This window comes from Melampsora larici-populina, assembly GCF_000204055.1.
Source record: "Melampsora larici-populina 98AG31 unplaced genomic scaffold MELLAscaffold_49, whole genome shotgun sequence".
Lineage (NCBI taxonomy): Eukaryota > Fungi > Basidiomycota > Pucciniomycetes > Pucciniales > Melampsoraceae > Melampsora > Melampsora laricis-populina.
In genome coordinates, this window is record NW_006768813.1 from 389,969 (window position 1) to 403,917 (window position 13,949).

Here is a 13,949-nt window from a genome sequence, read left to right on the forward strand (position 1 = left end):
CTTGAAGGCCGCCCTGCTGGAGGATGGAAGGGTCAATCGTCCAATGTAGCGAATATGGGTGTTCATCGTTGAGATCCGAAGTAGGATCCACAGCTAGATAGGACGAAGCAACCCCAGGATTGGGGTATGATGCTGATTCCTCGCGAAATGAAGAGGCGCCGACTGCTAGTAGTTGACATTCGATGCGACCGATCGTGAGCATGGTGAGCGGTAGATAAGGGGCAGTAGACGTCGCTGATAAGCAGAGCTCCTTGGCGTGAATGAAAGGATGAGATTGTAGGTGCTGAGAAAGAGTGTCGAGGGTTGCAAGAACAAAATCTTGAGTGCACTGTTCTGGACAATCTTTAGGGGCTGCGTGGGCCGTTTAGAATAATTAAGTGGAGTGAGAGTCGGGTCTGACGAGAGGATAGAACACGCTGCGTCACACTGATGACTGGCGGGATGAACTGTTCACAAGTGGCACTCGCACGGTGCGTAGATGACCGTCCCACTGTAATTCTCACCGGCGATACATTTGTGATAATTTATGTAGATAGTTGAGGGCTGCTGCAGGGAGTGAACTGCGCCAGTCTGTACGTGTGATTGTACGTTCATGAAAAAAGGGCAAAGCCAAGACCCTAATTGAGAGAACCCCTTAAGAGCCCATTGTCCATATGCAAATGTGATCTCTTCTGTTCGCCCGTCCTGCTTTCATAACCTCAAACTGTAACGTCGACAACATCGGAGTCCAAGGGAGTCCCCCCAAAGCCAGCTGGAAGCAGTGCAGTAGAAAATACAGGGCGATACAGCCCTCCCGCAATGAGCACCATACTCGCGAATACAACATGGCGTCTCAGACAACTAAAGTGAGGATCCAGCTCATCCCACCAACCCAGATGTTCATGCGAAATCGTTTGTGACGTCAAATGAATGTTGGCAGGTGTGCATTAACAAATAGACTGCAACTGCTGAAAGAAAGACGGACTTTGCCAAAGAGAAGCTTAAGGGAGTGCAGCAAAGGCACAAAAGAGAAGAAGGATACGCAAAGTATAATGTAGGCAGCGGCAGAAGCCTCAAGATGCCCATTCGGAGGCTGAGAGAATTAACAGTTCAACCAATGGCATCGTTAATTATTTGTGTTACCTTAGAGTTTAATTAGCAGGATAATATCTTGGTTGTTATTTGACGACAACAGAAGAGACAAAAGATTGTGCAAGCGTTGGCACCTGGCCGCAGTAAGGTGAAGTGCGTAACCAGAGTGGGTGGACTTTACTCATCAAGCTCGGAGATTTTCCCGCTTGGGTTCAGCGGGGATACGTCAACTGCATCTTACACGCATATTACGCTAAGTATAAGATGCTTATGAAAATATTGCAAGCTGATACAACACTACTACATTGGAGAACAGTCAGGAAACAAAGTGACCACAAAGAACAGTTGAAAGTACATCTCTGGCAGAAACAAAATTCCTGCTACCTACGCACCAAGATAAGGAAATCGCGTTCATCGACGTGAGATTGCGTTGAGATAAAAATGCGCCCCAAGACCTTCCGGAGAGGTTTGATGAGTAAGAGGACAAACACATGATCTAGGATGCTGCGGCAACCTCTAACATGATCGTTGTAAGCCCGTCGCCTTTGCGGACCTTCATCTTGGTTCGGCCACTGGGCACACCGTCAGCATGGAAAACTTGTTGCCCATCGTGTAGTAGATATGTAGCGTTCTGTTATGAAGGTCAAGCGGTGTACAAAACAGTTTAGTTCAAATGACACGCAAACGGAAGCTAAAATGATACGAACATAAGAAAATCCTTTCGAATGAATTCCGCGGCCACAGCTGAGTGAACCGTCGGGACGGAATGCACAAGCACCCTTGCGCGAGCGTACTTCAAGAATTTCTTTATCTTTTGAGGTCATGATAGTGAAGCCAGCACATTTTCCAGTAGTATACCAGGCTCCTGTACCAATCAGACAACCGTTTCGTCGGCCAGTTGAGGTGTCGATGACATGTATGAAGTGTTTGTCAGAGGGTGGTGATGGGTGAGGGTGACTGGGTGGATGGGTTGGATGATTCGGGCGATGAGGGATACCTCCACCGCCGCCGCTACCACCAGACTATGTAAAAGCATGTAAGTACAAGATGATTTGACGCATAATGAGGCCTACCAGTCAAGAAGCATCAGGAGGGGTATATACCTTGGGGAAGTACTGAATTCCGCTCTGGGGACAGGTAGACAAACTGCAAGTTGACAATTCCCGTCGGTAAAATTGTAATATCAGCCTCGTGTTTTTCTACGAAAGAACAGGGAACAGAACTGACGGTCCAACTGGTTTGGCTGCGACAAACTGTCCTTTGCTGACAGTACCAACGGTATTGAACTGCGATGACGTGAAGACTCCAAGTCAGATGATGATGATGAACAGTGCCGCCATTAAGGATTTAGTACATACATGCCACCAGACTTCGTTTAATGAGTGGCCCCGACAATTCCACACAGCATCCTGACCAAAATGTTTGTTTGCAACTGCCTGCAATTGAGCCAAAGTGTAGGTTACCGAAGTTGAAGGTACAATTGGCGGATCTGCTTCGGCCAACCATTTATAGGTCGGTAAGGATTGAAACTGAAGTGATAGAAGGTTAGCACTTGTCTGCGTAAGATGCTGAGTTGAAGGGAAGACTTACCAAGTCTACTGTGCGGTTGAAGAAAGCTACGACTTCGGATTCTGCGTTATAACGAAAGTCTTACACGTCAAGATACTGTACTTAAGATGAAGGATCAAAGACAAAAAGCGGAGAGACGAACGAGGGCTGTAAGATTCCCCGAAACACTTCGGTTCGAGGGTAGATATGCAGGTACCATGCTTGCCCCTATGAACACAAGGTATACTCAGCGATTTGCTTATCGGGTAGAAAAGGGGTATCTTACCATTCATGTTGCCAAAACCTTTCATCGTTTCCACGTTGGTCCTTCCAATAATGGTTCATGATATCAAGAGCTTGTTGACCACCACCTTGTTGGAGAATCTGGGTGATGTTCGTGTAGTCTCGCTCGGAATCACATGATGCTTCATAGGAGCCATCACAGTTATCAGGCTTCGGGTTAGGAAACAAGCGATATGATACTTCAATCAGTGAAAGGTAGATGGATAGTGTCTAGAAGTGATAGTATGTACCCAAAGTCTAGAAAGAGAGAAATGAATACAAATGAGTTCATTGCTTCAGCGGGTATGGAAATAAGGCCAACTAGTTTAAAATAGTGCTAACCCGTGAATGGTCCAGCTGTCGGATGGTCCAGTGGCAGGATGAAAATCCCAAAACTGTGAGTCATGAACGTATGAGTGGATTAGTCATCACAAACAAATCAAGTGCTGTGTAGGCTGTGTACGACGTTGGTCTGACGAACAGGAAAACAAAAGGAAGGAAATAAAACGAACCTGAGTTAAGAGAATCTGACCGCCTGGTGCGTTTGTACAACAAGTATTGATAGGCCCTGTACTGGAAGGCAAATGGCAACTGGTAGGCATATCACCGGAACAAGTTGATGTACTAGAATAGTCTCCATCGGATGAAAGAACGAGTTGAGATTGATCGAGTGAGGATGAAGCAAGAGCTTGATGAAGTAAGTAGATAAAGACTGATAAGTTGATTGAAAACATTTGAACTTCAAGTTGCTATTGGTCGAATTGAGGATGTGGAAAAATGAGACAGAGGATCAGCTCGACCTCATGAAAGATTTCCAAAACTTTTGATATCTCACCAGTGTTGTTAAATCAAAAGTTTGACTCCTCACTCGGTAAGAAGTTCCCAGTTCTTATTGGTTGGGTAGTTGGTACACCGTACACCGCAGCGAGTTGGAAGTGTTGAATATGACGAGCTGGTTGGAATTGATTGAGACTGAGTTCAAACTGCATCTAGATTCTAGATTCATCACCGGTTAAAAACGCAGTGGTACCCTTCTCTAAAAGGAGCTCGATCAAGTGACTGATTCGAGTCTGTGTTCATCGACTATCAAACCGGTAGATCAATAGACCCCTCTCCAGTCTCTGTTTAGCCAACTCTTCTCAACATCCTGCCATATCTCATTGATCATTGAAGAGAACTACAGTGTTGGATCAACATAAAGGAGCTTGACATCCTACCATGGGATCGATGAATTCTAGCCACGATCTCATTGGTAGATTCAAAGGAATTTCGGTCCAGTCAAGAATCCTCCAGTCGGACCGCAGAGCTCACGGATGTAGCCACAAAGTCATTTTGACTGTCAGTCATCAACATTGGTTGGCATGCATGCGTGAGGAGGTACCACCCCTCTGCATGTATGCGCAGGTCACAACCATTCGGAATTCACCTTGTATCATCATAAAACGAATTCAGATTACATGGATTCGTACATCATTGTCTCGATGTATGAAATGACTACACTTCCAATATGTACTACCCATCTTCAATCAGAGGACAACTAATGTCATAAGTCAGAGTCAGGCAAAGGCTACATGCAAGCCTTTGACCAGATGTAAATCTTATAAAAATTACTCAACCCAGAGCCTCTGCAAAACTTTGCTGATGCTTGTAGAGGTACAAGTCCTCCACGTCTACGCGATTCAAAAACGAAGGCCTGGTCACATGGTAATCAAATTGTGACAAAAATGGGCTGTATCATTGCTCCTTTTTTACACTAGCTTGCTCGGCTTCCTTGATGCTCTTTGCATCTGTTTTTGCATCTGTCGCTGCGCCTAAAAAACATGTGATGCTTGGTCAGCAGAGATAGAGAGGTATCAACAGCGAGCCGCTAGGATCACATACCCATCATTCCACCAGCTTTGAATGGTCGTTTCAAGTCTCCTGTGGCCGGTCGTCCTAAGAGATGGATTTGAATTACCTCTGTTGAAGACAATGAGACAGATACGTCAGGACCATGAGACGCCGAGAAAGAACGATGAAGAATACAAACTGCTTTCGTATACCGCCTTGAGGGGCATCAACGACTGAAGGAAGAGTGGAGCATCGTATTTCATATACAGATGTAAGAAGATCATCATCGCCACTCCCATTAGTACACCCCTTAAACCTGTTGAGGCTTGTTCGAGATCGTAGGCTCGATTTGTGGTGGTGACAAGCTTTGGAGGGTCGGCGGTCTTTGAGTGATTTGATACATGGATCAGCTTTAGTTCTTGTTGACTTGATATACAATGATCGACTCGGATTGTGGAACATGACAAACCAGTGGGGGTTTAGGTTCGACATACTTCAACACTGTTGTGTCATTCTTGGACTTAATCTTCATCAAATTTCACGCCAAAACAAATGATGCCAAATATCAGTCATTGAATGCATTCTTGATTTGAGGCTATTGCGTCCCGTGACCTGCCAATCGATGTGTCCCATCGTTGTAATGATCTGAGGTCGTACGGCCGCCCCTCCAACTTTATCATAGACAAAAAGAACAAGACCGACCTTGAAGGTGACGTAGTAATAAGCTGACATGCAAAGTAGTTGACTCGTGACATAGGCCATTCGCATTCCTAGTAAAACTTGAGGATCTTCGAATGGAATCTTCCGTGCTACTTGCATACCTATGAGCGGGCTAAGGAAAATCAACGCAGGAGTTAAATCAGTCAACGCTTCAAAGTAGCCACCCATGGATTTTAACACAGACTTACATCGCTAGGTTCAATAATTGAGCACTCATCTTGATTGAAGTAGTAGTTGAAGTTTGATTGGTAGTATTACGTCGATTTGATAGCGATTGTGATGATACGTGGTCAATTTAAATATCCGACTCAGATATTTCAATCAGGAGTCGACTTCGATCGGGTCCGGTGGAACCTGCTTGAGCTGCGGAATCCGTACAGCTAGTTACATATGTACATGTCTGCATACATTACGTGCGGGATCCGGTAGATGTCTCTTGTGTTGACATTTCAAACCGTCAGGGGAATGACTCTGGATACATGACTCCCAGCCTCCAACTTCAGGAGTGCTTAGCATGAACACCACAAGTTCTCGTGTGTTGTGGAAGTGGGATGATAAAATTGAGGTCTTGAAGATGTCAATTACGTGGATTATACCTGCGCTCCCTGAGTGGTGAAGGCCTCCCTTTCAGCTTCTTTATGTGCCATCTATTGTTTCTTCTATATTAATCACTTCAAGGTATGTGGGTATAGCGCTTGGAATCAATAAGTCTTGAGGTTATGTGAAATTTCTATGGTATACGTAGCAGTTGTTGGTGATATTTTTCCTTTGATAGTGTCGCTTGACGGCATGGTATGTGTGATTTTTTCTGGTGGTAATTTCCAATAGTATGGTGGTGTTTACTTCATGTTTTTGGACGTTTTAGTGCAAATCAAATGCTGTCCACAAGATGAGGTCATTGTGAATTTTCTTCAGTCTCTCTTGAGTAGTATTCTGCTCATTTGACAAGATGTCTCCTTTATCGTTGATCAAGTTCATCTGGACAAGAAAGGTCTAAAAAATTGAGCTAGTCAAGAAACGCAGCCATATATTCAGTAGGTGCCGCCCCTTCCACAATTATCAGAAGATTTTTTGCCCAATGTCTCTGTCTCTACACCTTATATCTCTCGAATTTTCTCAATCCTTTTCTTTGTGATATGTCTAAGCTATCTCATTTGAGGTCTCACTTTTCTGAACCATGTCATACCCATTTATCCAAGGTGTGGGTTTGTTCCAGTCCTTCTTCAGAATTCTTCTCATCAGAAGATTGGCTCTGTCTGGCTTGATTTGCTCGACCAAGTCACGCACAAGAATCTGGCTAGTTCCAGAAATCTATCCTTAGGTGTTGCTCTATTTCGCATTTACAATGGCTTTCGTACATTCCGAGTTATATTTAACATAATGTTGAACTGTTCCATGATCAAAATAATCAAGTTCCAATTATAAATCTCTATACTATTTGCGTCTATTTGCACAGTTCTTGACTGAGATGTGATTATCCAGAAAATTCGTCAAGTAATTTCGCTACTTCTAATACACCACCAACCAAATGTAAACTACCGGTGACCAAGACATCAACAGGTTCGTCTATGGTACGGATCTCAACAACAGCATCTTCAATAGATTGCGTGATCATAACATTGTTTGCTTGTCCTGTGAGCGACTTCCAGGCTGAAGCAATCTCCTCTTGCACTTTCATTTTTCTAGGCTCGTCCGGATAGCTTGCCACGCAAGTCAGATCTACGCCAACATACACTTCATTAGCGTATCGGCGATTGGGGTAGAATCAAAGGACGTGACATACCACCTTTCGAAAGACCATTGGAATAAGTAGTGTTGGTAGAGATGATCACTTTATCAAAAGAGAATGACTCGGCTGGATCCCCTTTGAGACATGCAAGTAGAGTTTTAAGTAAAAGTTCACCGCTTCGACCCGAAGTACAATTAAAGATGAGGGCTTTCTTGCGCGACGGAGTAGTTGAGCCTGGGCTTCCAATCGAGTGTTTCCACCATGTACCACAACATGCAACACTCTCTTCCGTATGTGCCCCGTCCAAAGACCACGTGATAGACGGCTTCGAAGGATCCTGAATAACCTGACACCTCCCGGGCCATTTGGTCGCTTTTAATCCTTGCAGATATTGATCACTCAATGGCCGAGGAGTAATCAGCTCTGATGGTAGAGATGGAATACTGGGAAGGGAGGATGTATCGGGGATGACTGAGCTAGGGTTAAAGAGAGAAGGCAGATGTGGTGACGGTAGAGAAGAAGCAGTTTCGTCTTTGGGGGATACGATTTGAGATGAAAAGCAAGGGGGAAGGCGAGGCGAGGCGAGAAAGGTATTGATAAGAGCAATGGCGAGAGATGCATTGTATTTCTGATGATTGCCTGCTAACCCTGGGTAGATTCGAGGCCGAGGGTCAGCAGACACGTTCAAGATTTCAGTTCTTAGCGTGTACCTACCTATGCTGGCCTCTTCCAAAGCTGGATGTTCGGGAATGACTGTGAAGCTCGAGGCCTATCAGGGACGCGAAAATGACAAGCAAAATCAGAATCATCGAGCAAACAGCTATACTTGAGATTCCCAAGAATCACCTGAACTTCAATGGCTCGCGCCCGGAGAACTTCGAGTGCTCCGCTTTTTTCCTGCTTAACACTCATTGCAGGTACGCCGGACTTGAATATGCCAGCTTTGTGACCAGCAATCTCGAAAATAGAATGTCCGAGAATATGAACATGATCTAGCCCTAGAGAAGTCACACCTGTGACAATAGGAGAAGGTACCAAGTTTGTTGGGTCCAGCAGGCCTCCCACACCGACTTCTAGGACGGTTGCATCGACACGTTCAGATAGAAAAGTATGATAGGCCATGAAGGTCAAGTAGCGGAAGTAGGCAGGTCGAATCGATATCTCGGGTAGAATGGGCTAAGAAGAGACGATGAATGATTTCAGTATGGTTTGACTCGAATATTGATGAGGAAAGATGGACCTCGCCATGACCATCTTCAAAGCGGTCCCAAACTTCCCAAAAGTACTTGGCAAATAGTTCCTCACTGATGGGCTTCCCGTTGATTCGAATACGCTCGCGCACCGCGACCAAGTGAGGAGAAGTGAAGAGGCCAACTTTGGCTTTGTTGTTGATATTGGTAAGCAGTGAGGAACAGAATGCGGCGGTTGATCCTTTTCCCTTCGTTCCACTGATATGTACCGCATTCAGTGCGTTTAAAGTATTGAGCTAGAAGACCGAATAAAAAGCCGGGCGTGACGATCTCAATGAATGCTCCACATCGTTCACTCAATCGTCGCGAGCAGAATGATCAAGTTTACCTGATAACCGAGTCGGCGAAGGTAATACGTAGTGTGGCGGAGCACCTGAGCAGGTGGTTGAGGACCAGCTGCTTGAATCGCAGCTAAAACATCCGCATTCGATTGCAATGTGTTGAGGGCAGCAACTGCTTCCTGATCATGAAGGCAGCAGTATCGAATTTGAAAAGTCAGTGAAGATATCCGACATCTGAAGGCAAAAACCGAATCTAACACTTTCGCACTCACCTTGTAACCTCTGGAAACGTTTTCAGCATACATCGTGCTTGCGGCGGTGAAGTACCTGATGGCTAAGAATCGTTTCACTTGAAGCTTGAAATCTGAACGATAGATGCTCGAGACTTGGAAGAGCATGCCGCTCTCGCGGAGAAAATCAAAAGAGAAGGTAAGACAGCTGGTCTCGGGTCTTCGATTCGGATTGAAAGCGATCGAACCTGATCAAACTGAAACAGACTGAAACTGCGTGTTCAAATTTTAATTATGTCGGTATTTATCAAATTAAAACAGAAAACTTCACTTTGATCCATTGCGATCACTCATCTTCATCCTACTTTACCGGAATAGCTTTCATGAGTTTGACCATCAACACCGGTAGGCAGAGAATGACTGCTGGTATAGCCTAGCTAATTTTGAGGGGGAGAAGTGCATCGGCGGTAAGCTTGGCCTTTGCGGAGGAACCTGACTTGAAAGCAATGATGATATGGTCTGTAGGTTAGATTCTTCCTATTGAATTCTAGGATGCGACGCAAGTGTTCCGGCTGCTTCACTCAATTTCTTATCCCATCAGTATAAGGGCGCGCCAGATCAGATGGTAACTCGAGTCGCCAACCCAAACTCACAGATTACACGAATGTCTTAGATCTTAGGTGTTGCTGCTCGTCTCAAACAATGTTTTCATTCACAGTGCAGTTCATAGCAAATAGGAAACCTTGGACAATAAGGCAACAAAGTCACCATTCTTTCAGAGAAAAGATGTATAAGAAAATCGAAGATAATAGATATACCTATTACAACTAGTTGTGTAGCTACGTGAGACAAGATGAAACTTTCAAGAAATACTATTAGAAACCACAAGTTGTCTTTTGAGATACATACGAGCATCAAGATTGTACTAAAGGTACTATGAGTGTACCATGAGTATGACACATAAAGATAGATCGAGGTAGGAGATTAGGATTAAAGGAAAGGAGTAGCGGAATTGTAGAGTAGGTTATCTTTGAATTCGAGATGTTTGGAATCAAACAGCGGGTTGTGAGTTTAATCAAGTGACGCTTTGAGCGTTGTGAACCCGGGTCTTGGCTGATCAATCGAGGGAAATGCTTTGAAGCAGTCAACCGATGACGGTGGTGAGTTGTATCGAATTGCTCTTATCCGACATATGTAGGTCAGCTATGGGAGAGGCAGAGGCGTCAGTAAGCAAGATCGTGTACGTTCTGTTCTATAGGGTGTGAGGCTTACGATCACAGGAGAGGAGATTGTTTGACATAGGATAAAGAAGATGATCTCAATGTCTCAATGTTGTCCTCGTCTGATGCAGGTGATATTCCCGCTTCAGAAAGTCGAATGATCCTGTTGGGCTGTTCGCTTGACTCTTCTTGCGCTCTACAACGCCGATAACTGTAAAGAAACAAATAGTGTGTGAGTGGAATGCTAGAGAGATGCAGAGAATAGATGATAAAGAAGTGAATGGAATCATAACGAACAGGATTGGTGACTGCATGCTTGTAGTCAACACCTTCCAAACGGCGCCAGTCAAATGAGACGACTGTCTTCATTCGAGGCAGACTCGCAGTTGACATCGGTAGCCCCATTTACCACAGCTTGAAGTATCCAGTCCATCCAGCGGGTTGAGTTGTGGGATCAGGTGCACCGCTCGCGACACTCGGTCCGTCGACAATCACTTGGCCCAGGGTAGAAGCAGGAGGTTTGGTGGATGTGTCCTCAGTGATTTCGTCGTTTGTTGGTTGGACTTCAGTAGCGGGATTGTTAGGACTGAATGAGCTAGTCTTAAGTTCCTTCTGAAGTTCAATGTTCAAACGAGTGCTGTCCTTCTCGAGATTATCGAATAAAGTCTGGCGAGATGTGATACGGTTCTCGACAGTCTCCAGTTTTTCTTCGAGAAGGTTTAGTTGACCGCTGATGACCGGAAGATCGCAAGGCGTTTGGGGTATTTTGGAGCTTGCCTGCGAGTCGCTCCCACTGCTGCTGGTGGTGACAGTTGAAAGTTTCTTTCTCTCTCGGTTCGCAACCCGGGTAAGCTTGATTTCCTTTCGCCACGATTGATGAGGGGAAGTAGGTTGACTTGCGGGTGAAAGAGGAGTCAACGTCACATCAACCCTGAGTCTGTCGGGAGAAAGTTTCTTGACTAGCTGCAAGGGTCTGAGATTGGTAGGCTGATTAGGTTTAGATGCCCACATTGCGTTTGAGGAGGGTGAGAAGGGTGAGAGGATACAAAGGTGAATCGGACTTTGAATAGTAAGATAGATGTTCTACAACAACAAAGAGATTCGAACCGATGAAGAAGGAATGCGGAGGAAGAGAAGAGAAGCTGAGGGGTATATCAATGGTATGATGAGATGATGGGATTTAGTTGGTAAATTGATATAGTGTAGTGTAAATTGAAAAGGGAGACGATGGAATTTATAGTAAGAGTTGATGATCAATTTGTTGATCAAAAGCAAGTGAGGAGAAATGAGCTGCTTTTTATATGATGGGATGAGATCTGCTAGTGGCCCAGGAAAAGTCGTCAGTGAACAGGCGTGAAGTTGAACCCTATGCTAATCTGGACGGGCTGGCCAGGAGTCAAATCGAGGGTGGATCTGAGTTGAACAGGGGCCGCATGATCCAGCAGAGCAGGCTGAAGAGGTAAACAAAATGCGAATAGGAACCAGGGAGGGAATTGATCCTTTTAGCGGTTGATCAACGAATTCAAGTCAAAGCAACAGCTTTGAAATTGAATGTACGAGTTGGATTTGTTGGTGATTGATGAGGTAATCGATTATTCTGGATTTGGTTGCTAAAAAGAACAGACAAAGCACATTCATGGAATAGACCTGATTAAAAGACTTGATTGAGCTTTTGTACTGGAACCAAAGACAAAGAGTTGAGTGATAAAAGTTGAGGATGTCGGAAGATTGAGATTAGAATTGTAAAAGGTTCAAAGTTCTTCTTTGACTTTGGAAGTCCCTTTTATGGATATTGTCTTGATATCTTGAAAAGAATCGAATGGTGTTGTACAACTATGAAAGGTCCTTGCAAGTCTTGATGATGTGACTTCGGATTCAAACAACATCCTATGTAGAAATCTTGAGGAGCCTTGGTGGATATAGGGTATAGAGCTCAACGGCAATCGAGAACGTGGTCCCTGATACTCTGGAACAGCAAATCATAAACTTAAATCACTTTCAAAACAAAAGTGTCTGATCGGTCTTCGAAGATCTCAATCTGTTGTGCCCGAGGTTCCATCAAACTTTTCAATACAACCATTCCTAACGCTTCCCTTCGACCACCACCCTGGTTACGATGCCTCTGTTGCCTTGGCTCGGCATACTTTACACACGGCACCTATGCACAGCTATGGACTCGATTGTGAACCCCTTCCTCCAAGAATGCTTCCTTGCAAAACAGCTACGATGTATGACCTCAGCCAACGGAGCCCAAGGAAGGCGATGACAAGTGGACCTTTGTACGGGACTCCGGGAGCTTGTACTATATGATCTGAGTTGATAGAATTCTCGATGTGGTCCCAAAGGGTCCCAATCCCATATTCACAAGACTTACTGCAGTTTCATTTTTGCAAACCGAAAAAAAGGTCAGCCGAACAGAACATTTACGAATGACATCAAAAAGAGCAAGCGATGAAGTCGTTAAAAGATGTAGTTCAGTCCGTTCTTCTCGCGGCGAAACATCACAACAACATCACTTTGATCAAGACTTGCTTTATTGTTGGTTCTTTTCTGTGATTGACATACTTGATACTACTTGAAAAATACTTGCATATTTTCTGGCAAGTAATCATTGATCTGAAGTGAGGTAATAAGAACACATGATTGTGTAAGAGAATGCAATATTTGGATCCAGTGTTCTCTTATGATCATAAGTAACATTTATGCCTGTACTTTTGACCATGAAGATAGGTGAAAAGCAAAAAGCCTTGCCTGTATCTTGCAAGCATGGTCAAAGTAGATAACATATGAGTTTCCTAGGCAACAAAACTTTGTCCTTTCCCAGCTTTGTCAAGGGGCAAGTATTGTGAAAGAGGAGAAGAGGACCCTGGATAGCCCTAGCTAAGCCCCATTGTCTTGCTGGGGCCAAAATGTGATTTTGTACAAAAATGTTGTGAAACCTGGAGCCCAAAAGCCAAGTTTGGCTAAATTTTCTTCATTTTTTTTTGGATATTTCTTGTGACCTTCACCACAGTCTCAGAGAATCACCTAGAATTGATCACACAATGCTTTTCAGGATGTCTCCTACGTTCCAGTGCAGTTTATTGTTACAAATCAAATAGTGCAACTACCTTGGAACTACCAGCAAAGATGCATCAGAGTGGAAAATGCAAGGTATCCCCAAGAAATTGAAGGGTAGAGAAATCCTGGGTGGCCCATTGGGCCAGAGCCACAGGCCATTTGAGATACGCAGTCATACCAAAGGTGGTTGAGCTAAAACTGTCACACTGTCCCATTGAACTACACGTGAGATACGTCCAGACTCTTTTATATCACCTCACAACCAACGCAAAGCAGTGTTTAACCTCACCAAGACATAACCGTAAGATGTGAGGAACCACGACAGATGACCAGACCAATACTGCAACCGCTCCGCTCGAATGAGCGTGAGCGGAGCGGTTTTGGCATCCGCTCAAACCTCCGCTACCCAGAGCAGAGGCTGCGCACCGCGCTCCGAGGAGAGGAAAGTCCTGAGCGGAGCATATCGCTCCGCTCAGAGCCAGGGCTCGAGTCTCTTTTTTATAGTTTTTTTTAGACTTTTCAGGTCTTTCGTAGTGATGAGCGCCGCACACCAAAGTAAGAAAAAAAATAAAAAAGAGTGATATTGTGCGTAGTGAGATTGAGCACAGCACTGCGCTCCGCTCCCAAAATAGGTCGAAAACCTGAGCGGAGCGTAGCGGTTGCGGTGTTGACCAGACCATTGGGGTCATCTGATCCATTGACTGATCAATTTATGTCAAAATTACCCA

The 13,949-nt window shown here is 44.6% G+C and overlaps 4 protein-coding genes across 4 annotated transcripts; all 4 read right to left on the reverse strand.

Annotated features, from left to right (window-relative positions):
• Positions 1–1,294: 1,294 nt before the first annotated feature.
• Positions 1,295–3,822, reverse strand: MELLADRAFT_75620 (uncharacterized protein; the record flags this gene model as incomplete). The annotated part of the gene is made up of 12 exons (XM_007415261.1): positions 1,295–1,702; positions 1,779–2,093; positions 2,175–2,217; positions 2,299–2,357; positions 2,430–2,600; positions 2,662–2,702; positions 2,783–2,847; positions 2,906–3,072; positions 3,153–3,159; positions 3,244–3,296; positions 3,414–3,650; positions 3,737–3,822. The coding sequence occupies 11 exons, from the start codon at positions 3,633–3,635 to the stop codon at positions 1,568–1,570; spliced, it is 1,278 nt and encodes a 425-aa protein (XP_007415323.1).
• Positions 3,823–4,635: 813 nt separating this feature from the next.
• MELLADRAFT_92148 (uncharacterized protein) lies at positions 4,636–5,668 on the reverse strand (the record flags this gene model as incomplete). The annotated part of the gene is made up of 6 exons (XM_007415260.1): positions 4,636–4,712; positions 4,783–4,860; positions 4,931–5,114; positions 5,201–5,257; positions 5,434–5,563; positions 5,640–5,668. 6 exons carry the CDS (start codon positions 5,666–5,668, stop codon positions 4,636–4,638), a joined length of 555 nt encoding a protein of 184 aa, XP_007415322.1.
• Positions 5,669–6,925: 1,257 nt separating this feature from the next.
• MELLADRAFT_39127 (uncharacterized protein) lies at positions 6,926–9,016 on the reverse strand (the record flags this gene model as incomplete). Its single annotated transcript, XM_007415259.1, has 6 exons — positions 6,926–7,170; positions 7,235–7,578; positions 7,690–7,949; positions 8,027–8,356; positions 8,421–8,666; positions 8,759–9,016. The coding sequence occupies 6 exons, from the start codon at positions 9,014–9,016 to the stop codon at positions 6,926–6,928; spliced, it is 1,683 nt and encodes a 560-aa protein (XP_007415321.1).
• A 1,199-nt stretch (positions 9,017–10,215) lies between these two features.
• Positions 10,216–11,644, reverse strand: MELLADRAFT_117801 (uncharacterized protein; the record flags this gene model as incomplete). The annotated part of the gene is made up of 2 exons (XM_007415258.1): positions 10,216–10,372; positions 10,571–11,644. The coding sequence occupies 2 exons, from the start codon at positions 11,170–11,172 to the stop codon at positions 10,216–10,218; spliced, it is 759 nt and encodes a 252-aa protein (XP_007415320.1).
• Between the last annotated feature and the right edge of the window lie 2,305 nt (positions 11,645–13,949).